The following is an 8,656-nucleotide window of genomic DNA, read 5'->3' as shown; positions in this document are numbered from 1 at the left end:
TTTTTTTTTTTTTTTTTCCGTTTCCATATCTTTTTGCGCAAGCCCTTCGAGAAGTGTGAGCAGTCAGTCGGGGTGAGGGCCCTAAGTGTCGCATAAGGCGTACGAACAAGGCGCATGCACAAGAAGTGCGCGTAACGCTCATCTGACGACTGGCACATGTTACACTCAGCTACGTGATGTGTTTAGCTGGGTGGCTAACATCTGCACAGACTTCTATAAGGAAAGCGATTCGTTAAGAAGCCTTTGTTACCTTTAACTTTGGCTTCACGCCTCCTCCTCCTTTTTTTTTTTTTCTTCCAACCTCCGTTCTTCCTTCTCCACCAAAGGGGAAACAAATTTCAGTCTTCAAAATTATTTGGGACGAAACAAAGCTTAGGAAAACGTGTGGCTCATTTCACGTGTGTGCGAAGAAACCAATCGAATGGGCCAACCCGTCAAAAATGTTACTTATGCAGTCAATCGGTCCTTGTTCGGTGAATTGTGCATGCGCGGGGGAAGCAGTGCGTGGGCGTACCGTTGTCTGTAGGTGAGCATTCGCGTGTTTGTGTGTGTATGTACACGTGAGCGTATGTATACCTGTGTGTATGTACACCCGTGTGTATGCGCGCATACGTGTATGTACATGAGCGTGACCTACCATGTATTCGCGGCACTCTGACTTATAGGGGACGGGGAACTAGTCTAACGCACCTACGTTTAGGCAAATTCTCCGTGCACACAAGTTTATTCCTAACAGTTGGGTTGTCACTAGGACATTTCTTTGCCGAGTTTGTTATGTACCCTTATTTATTTTTTTTTTTTTTGCATGTTTAATTAAATAGAGTTATTATGCGTTTTTTCTTTTTTTCTCCCCCCTTTCTATGTACGCTCGACTTACTTGAGGGTTTGTAATTCACGTGACTCAGGCTGCTGCATGCATTACTGCGTCAAGCTTGGTCCATCCTTTCGACTTCGCTGCATGCGTCGACGTCTGATTTGACGTAGGCTCTGCATTTTTTTCGTCCACTTGGATTATAATTTTGATTACAATTTTGATAATTTTTATAACTTTGATAATTTTGATAACTTTGATAAATTTGATAACCTTGATTTTTTTTTTTTTGCCACACGCCCGTGCAGCGTCACTTCCGAACGGTCCCCTCAGCTGCGAAACATATCCGTAGCTAGTTCCGCTACACTTTTATTCTTTTTTTTTACGTCACAGTGTGAAATTTTGGTGCAGTAGTTTCGCAGCTCATTTGGGAGGAGTGTTCCTCAGGGGGTCACTGAGCGTACTGGCTGCTGCGCGGAGCGGTGACTACCTGCTCTAGTGCAGACCACTCCGCCGAAAGCACCCACGACTGCACAGTCTAGTGTGGACTAGTGGCCGCGCGTAGTAGGCATCTCGCCCCAAGCCTCCCCCCTCCGGCACGAACATGTGGAACATATTCGCTAACGAAGACCTCTCATTGCACATCGAAAAAAGGGAAGAAGAAAGTTCAGAAAAAAAAATCAGGAAAGAAAAAGGGCTCGAAACGGTGAGCAACAAAAATGGACTGACCAAATCAGGATCCCATGGTTCCTCATTCTCCAAACATGACAGCAAAATAACGAACAAGGCATATGACATCAAAATAAAGGAATTGAGAAAAAATTTTAGAAAAAAATACAGAATAGTGCGCACACAGTTATTGAAGATAATCAAAATTGTGAAGCAGTTTCCTGAGGTGGACGCAGAGGTAGAGAAGGAGGAGGAGAAGAAAAGCAGCAAGGCGGAAAAGGGTCAAGGGGAAAGGGGCCAAGCAGAAAAGGGCCAAGCAGAAAAGGGCCAAGCAGAAAAGGGCCAAGCAGAAAAGGACAATGCTGAAAGGGACAATGTTGACAAGGGAAAAGGCGGAAAGAAGAAGAAACACGGGGAAAGGACCACTAACAGCACCACCCCCGATGGCAATGACGACCAAACTATAATGGTCCAAGTGGAGCTCATCAAAAAACTAAACAAGATAATCGAAAAAATTGATGTAGAACAATTGAAGGCAAAAAAAAGGATAAAAGCAAAGCAAAATAATAAGGGCAAAAATGAAGAGGAGGGATTAAAAAATAAATCAGCCAAACAATCTTTCACCCCGAAGCCTTTTGTCACATCTCCAAAAAATAACTCACACAAAAATAACATAAACGTTGTGAAAAATTTCCCGAAAAAAAATTTCCCCTCAAAATCGGCAAATAATTTCCAATACTTTAATCCGCAAGATATGGGTGAAATTTCTGGGGGGATGCTTTTACTACAGAATGAGCAAAACAGCTTGAGGAATGAGTACTTTCAAAGTAGTGGCACGAATGCTTACAGTAAAAAAAATGAGGGGAATATTTATCACGACACGGATGACATGGTAGTAACGGATTTTTATATGTACTCTTCTACCTTGAATGCGGGTTCGATTCGGAAGAAGAAAAAGTCGCGCTGGCTGGGGGATAACATGAATCATGTCGCCACGAATGATAACGGTGTGTACGGCGGCAGCAATGGTGTGTACGGCGGCAGCAATGGTGGGTACGGCGGTAGCAATGGTGGGTACGGAGGCAGTAACGGAGGGTACGGAGGCAGTAACGGTGGGTACGGAGGCAGTAACGGTGGGTACGGCGGGAACAGCGGGAACAGCCACAACAATTTTGGAGGCAATAACTATGGCTACTCGGCGGGAAATTACGGCTACGCTAGTGGAAATTACGACTACGCGGGGGGGAGCTTCAACTACGGAGGTCACAACTATAACGGTGGAAACTATGCGAGCGGTACGTACGCCAGCGGAAACTACGCCAGCGGAAACTACACCAGCGGAAACTACACCAGCGGAAACTACAACTACGAAGCGAATAATAACGCGCCCTTCACAGCCAAGGGAAACCACTTCGCTGGAAATAGCAACCAAGAAAAAGGCGCAGGAAACAAAAGCTTCTTTCAAAACATGGCGTCCGGGTCTTATACGCAGAGTTTCAAGGGTGGAGTCCCCCCCCATTGCGAGCCTCAAAATTTGCCCAACGTGGCGGACGGGTACCACACAAAAAACAGAAACAAGAGAGGTAATATGAACAATAAAAAAAAGGGCTACAAATTTGCTAAGGACGAAAAGATTAGGGGTTTGCTGCGCACAGCAACGAATGAAGACGATTTGGTGAAGGCCATCGGCTTTGCTAAGAATGCAGGTCTCCATTTTGAGGCCAAATTGGGCAGCAAAAAGCTTAACAAGCTCAAGTTAGAGGGGGAAGACGGGGCGCCTTCGGAGGTTTGATTTGTGGCCACATCTGCGCGCGGGGTGGAAGTACACTCTGGTGGAAGTAAACGCAGGAGGAAGTGCACCTTCGTGGAATCACACGCAGGAGGAAGTACACCTTCGTGGAAGCACACCTTGGTGGATGCGTAAAATAGTGTTCTACCCCTCCCCAGCTAACTCACCGTTTGCCATTTTTGCATCCCCAAATTTCACCCAATCAAGTGAGAACACTCGTGTACGCTCTTATCAGCGGAAAGCGGGAGGACATAACCGGATGATTCCCCGACCGCCGTTTCCACGTCCAGCATTTCCGTCATTTCTACGCAGGTGCAAGTATGTGTACCACGTATATAAACATAGAAGCATATGAAGATCGCATTCTTCACAAAATGCGATTTGTAAAGTGCGACAATTTTTTTTTTTTTCTCGTTATTTTTTCTTGTTTTGGTATTCCCCATTTTTCGCCACCGTCTCTTTTGCATATTTCTGTAAAGCAACCATACATGTATACACGCTCCCTGATTATGTAGCTTAAGTGTACGTTTCGTGTATGTGCTTACCTGGATGTGCGCGGGGGCTGGTCCCGCGTTTTTAACTTTCCGCAATTTGCCCCTTATGATGATGTTAAAAAAAAGGGGCCTTCAAAACGGCGTACCACAAGGTGAAATTCGGCCATGTAACATGAATGGGGGGGAGGGTCATGCCCCCCAAAAGGGGGAAACGTGCGTGAACGGGAGAAGGCCGAGTGGCCCTCGGATAAGCATCCGCGCATGTGCATCTATCTATAGGTACATCTATTTATATAGATGTAGATATAAATAGATGTAGATATAAATAGATGTATATATAGATTTTTACGTATGGATGCCGAACGTGGGGCAATCCCGGGGGGCCAAATCGCACCTGCTGGCAAAGAGCGCCGTCGTCAAAATGGGCTCGCTCCAAATTGGTTCACTTTCTCCTTTGGGGCGTTCTGAATAGCGGCAATTTCAACCAAAGGACTCGCTGCATTTCGTTCTTCCAGCAGAGGGTGGGCGCCATTTACTTGTACATGTAATGGAACCGTTTAGAAGGCAAAAAAAAAAAAAAAAAAAAAGAATGACAAAAGATGACAAAAGGTGACAAAATTAATAAATGAACGAATGACCAAATGAAGAGAGCAGAATAACAGCACCTGCTTTACATTCCAAATGCAGTGCTAGAAAAGGGGGCGGAATATTTACGGATGACAAGTCCACAAATGTAGAAAAAAAAAAAAAAAAATCCCAAGGAATTCAAAAACAAGTTTTGCGAAATGTACCAACCGGATTGCAGACTCAGTTTGTTCTTCTGAGGATCCGAAAAGGAAGAATTCCCAAGCTGTCGCAAAAACGAATGCATCTGTTTTGCTCAGCTGCCGCTGCCTCCATGTAGAAAAGCACGAAAGGGAGGCGCAGAATTGTGAAATGTGCATACTTATATGTGATCCCAGGCTGCGGACTGTAATCATCTTTTTTTTCCCCCTTTTAACAAGAAGAAATAGGAAAGATAATAAAAGGGGAATTACATATACCTACTCGAATGATGCAAAGGAGGAAAAGACTTCAAGCAGTTTTACAAACTTATTATGTCACTAAATGGATTTACCTAAAACCGAAGGTTTGTCCTCCTACTCACTTCAGTTTTAAGGGGAAGCTTCTCATCAACAAGAAAAGCTTTTCCGTTTTTTCAAAGTTGGTAGAAAGGTCCTCCGTGTATGGCAGTGACAAGGGTGTTGATATCACCAGGGGGGGTACCCAAAGGGGAGAAGCAGAAAAAGTTATAACCCCAAATGGGGAGGCACCTTTAGATGGTGCTAATGTACAGAGGCACGACCCCCCTCCACAGCTGTGCGAAAATACCCAATGTGGTCACACTTCTGAGGTGAAGGTGAGCCAAGGAGTGGATAACGGTCTTGATGGGGGGATATGTAGCCCCATAAGGGAGGAGCTGCACATAGACCCGAATGTACAATCAGGAGTTATTACCAAGGTGGGAGAATTGGACACAAAGATCGCTCCCTTGGAACCAAGCGAGAAGAGCACTAACGAAAGTGTAGTTGGAGAAAAAAAAAACAAAAGAAAGAAAAAAAATGCACCAAGGGAAAAGGGCGAAAGGGAAAAACCGAAAGGTGATGGGGAGAAGCGCGAGGGGGGGACGCTCATGGGAGAATCCCCCAATTGGATCCCCCCAGTGGAGGAACGAAAAGAAAAAAAAAAAAAAATGAAAATCAAAATGGAAAGGAAAATCAAAATGGAAAGGAAAATCAAAATGGAAAGGAAAATCAAAATGGAAAGGAAAATCAAAATGGAAAGGAAAATCAAAATGGAAAGGAAAAGCAAAATGGAAAGGAAAATCAAAATGGAAAGGAAAAGCAAAATGGAAAGGAAAATCAAAATGTAAAGGAAAAGCAAAATGGAAAGGAAAATCAAAGTCAAAATCTAAAGCAAAAGAAAAGGAAAAAAAAAAAGGAAAACCGTCAAAAGGACGAAATAGAGGTGAAAACCCCCCCAAATGAGAACGAACGAACGATACAGAGGGGTACTCAAAACGCCCCCGAGAAGGAAACCCAAGAGAACGAAGGAGACAAATGTGTGAGAAAAAAGTTTAGCAAGGAAGACTATTACAAACAATTTGAATTGATAAGTAAAAACAGTAATATCATCATGGAGGAAATAAATCATGTGAAGGACATCTCCCCCTTTGTCCACAAACACATATCATCACTACATTTTGGAAACATTTACGCATACAATAATTTACTTTACGAAATTTACGACAAGTTTGTAGATGGGGACATTAAGAAGGTAAAAAAACTAATAAAGAATTATAGCAAATTGGTAAAGAAGAATCTTCAACGAAAAATAAAATATTTTGAAGCGTTTCACAATATGTGTCCAAAGGAGTACAACCAGGTGCTGACATGTTTGTTTATTCAATCGATTGACATATTAAAGGATGAAGATATTAGCCTCACGTTTAATTATGACCAGGTCATACGTACCAGTAGGGATACTGAAGGGGGGGGAACAGAGCTTCCTGGGGAGGTGGAAGAAGAAGAAGAGGAGGCCTTCTCAAATTTGGAAAGAAATGTTGACAGGGGAGAGGCGGGGGATGGCACGGCGTTCTGCGTGGAGAATGGCCACAACGATGGAGAAGCGGTTGGCAACGCGGGTGGCAACGCGGGTGACGATGCTGGTCAAGGGGGAACGGGGGGAAAGAAACCCCTACGCGCGCTTCATCAGAGGCAGTTCAGCCTTAGTAACAAAATTGTGTACGAAATGGATGTGCACTTCGACGAGGGAGAAGCGAACCTCCCCCAAGACGTAGACGAGGAGATCACCCCGCACAGAATAAACGAAAATAACTTCGTCATTGTGTACAACCTTCCCATCATCAACTACGACTTGCTAAGAGCAGAGCTGAAGGAAGCCTTCTCCTTCTGCGGTGAAATAAAGAGCATGGAATTTTTCAGTGACCGCCTTAAAACGGTTGACATAAACGCACTAAATGATCAAGCAGAAATAGAGAGTTCGCAAAATGTACGATCTGTTAAGAGTAAGAAGGTTGGAAGCACGCGCAGTGGAAACGCAAAGGGGGGAGGGAAGAACAACCAACCTAGATGTAGTAGTGGGACCAAAATTCACAATTCATTTAACCTAAATAGCAACACACAGCTATACGCCATTATAGAATTTTTTGAAGAAAAATCAGCAACCCTAGCCACTAGCGAATTTTTGAGAATTTTTGGTATTTTCTGTTTCAACAAATTAGTCTATGTAGATAAATGTGTAAATAAAAAAATTATGATAATAACACACCTTCCCTTTCATTTGAATATTTACAATATATTTTACTTGCTATTAAATGCTTCTTTACTGAAATTGGGTATTTTGAGTGGAGGGGGAGAAGGGAAAGGTGCTTCCAAATTAAGTGTCTCCAAGGGTGGGAACTGCGGTGAGGTGGATGAGCCACTCGGTAATAGTAACCACCCAGGAGTAACCTCAGAAAGTAGCAAACCAATTTCTGAGCAGAACAGAAAGAGAAGGTGCGAAATTTGCCTCCGAAACAGCAACATCCGTATTGAAGGCTGCGATTCGATTTTTGGTGAAGCACATGGAATGAGCAGCCGAGATGTGTACGATTATATATGCGAAATTTCTAAAAAGAATTTTCTACAGTTTAAGAAAAAAAAAAACATAAAATTAGAAGCATGGACAAATGATGATGACAGTGGCACGGAGGGAAAGAACAACAACTTCGAGTCATTTGCTGATTTTTATCAAAATCAAAATAAAAAAATGAAGACGAGAAAGGTGAATGTTCATAACAATGGAAGAATTTTAATTCTCCATTTTGACAGCTTTAAATACCTGTATGATTGCTTGAAAAAATTTAAGCATATTTTCGGCAAAAAAAACCATATGATTTTTTCGGTCAACTTGAGGAGGTGCATTTATCGGAACGGCGCAATCAGGGACTGTGTGCAGATTAAGGATGGCAGGATTGGGAGGGGCCTTAACGTGAAGGCCTAGTCGTCAGCAGGGTGACGCGAGTGTTGATGTGGAAATTGTTTTGAAGAAAAAGAAAAATTTTCTTTCCCTCTTTCTTTCCCTCTTTCTTTTCCTTCTTTTTTTCTTTTTAACCCCACAACATCCGCACACATGGATGCTCCGACGCGTTTGAGCAAGTAGTCAAAATGAATGGCGTTACCGTTACGCCTGGTGAGGGGGTGCCCATCTGCTTGCACATTTCTTGTGTGCCTGTTTGGCCGCTCACCCAGCGAACGAACGGGCGAAGAAACGAACGAGAGAACCAACGAACCGACGAACCAAGCACCCCCTTTTTATGGCTCGCCCGGCGCGATCCTTTTTTCCTCATTTATTTTTTCGTCTTTTTTTTTGTAAAGAGAAACAGCTTCGCGATGTGCATACATGTGTGGATAAATGTACACACGAATAAATGGCACACCTTTGTTTTATTTTGCAAACTTTTGACACCTCCCTGCACCCCTTCTTTTTTCATTTGTAACGTACCGACGCAGTAACTTGCGTGGCATTGCGAATGTTGCCAAGTCGAACTTTTGGAAATGTCGCCAAATGGGTTAGCAAAAGGAGTACGCAAGCAGCGTGCCCCGATCGCACGTTTACGCAGACCGAATGGGGCAGTAGAACCTATTTTGTGAAACCCCAGTTAGCCGCTTTATTTTTGCCACCCCCAACGTGGATCTTTGTAGAGACACTTTTGACTACCCACTGGGAGCAATTCTGATAAATGATTCCCCTCCCACGGTGAAGCACCCATTTTTCTAAGATACCCTGTTAGAAAACCACGCTGCGTTTATAATGTATGCAAAATCGTTTATCCGGTTGATGAACAAAAAA

General features: G+C 43.4%; 2 protein-coding genes across 2 annotated transcripts; both read left to right on the top strand.

Moving 5' to 3' along the window:
* Window positions 1-2,390: 2,390 nt before the first annotated feature.
* PCYB_051530 (hypothetical protein) lies at window positions 2,391-3,272 on the top strand (the record flags this gene model as incomplete). Its single annotated transcript, XM_004221034.1, has 1 exon — window positions 2,391-3,272. One exon carries the CDS (start codon window positions 2,391-2,393, stop codon window positions 3,270-3,272), a length of 882 nt encoding a protein of 293 aa, XP_004221082.1.
* Window positions 3,273-4,817: 1,545 nt separating this feature from the next.
* PCYB_051520 (hypothetical protein) lies at window positions 4,818-7,807 on the top strand (the record flags this gene model as incomplete). Its single annotated transcript, XM_004221033.1, has 2 exons — window positions 4,818-5,403; window positions 5,472-7,807. 2 exons carry the CDS (start codon window positions 4,818-4,820, stop codon window positions 7,805-7,807), a joined length of 2,922 nt encoding a protein of 973 aa, XP_004221081.1.
* Window positions 7,808-8,656: the final 849 nt, after the last annotated feature.

Source organism: Plasmodium cynomolgi, chromosome 5 (genome assembly GCF_000321355.1).
Source record: "Plasmodium cynomolgi strain B DNA, chromosome 5, whole genome shotgun sequence".
Taxonomy (NCBI): Eukaryota; Apicomplexa; class Aconoidasida; order Haemosporida; family Plasmodiidae; genus Plasmodium; species Plasmodium cynomolgi.
This window is presented reverse-complemented; position numbering and strand designations above follow the sequence as displayed.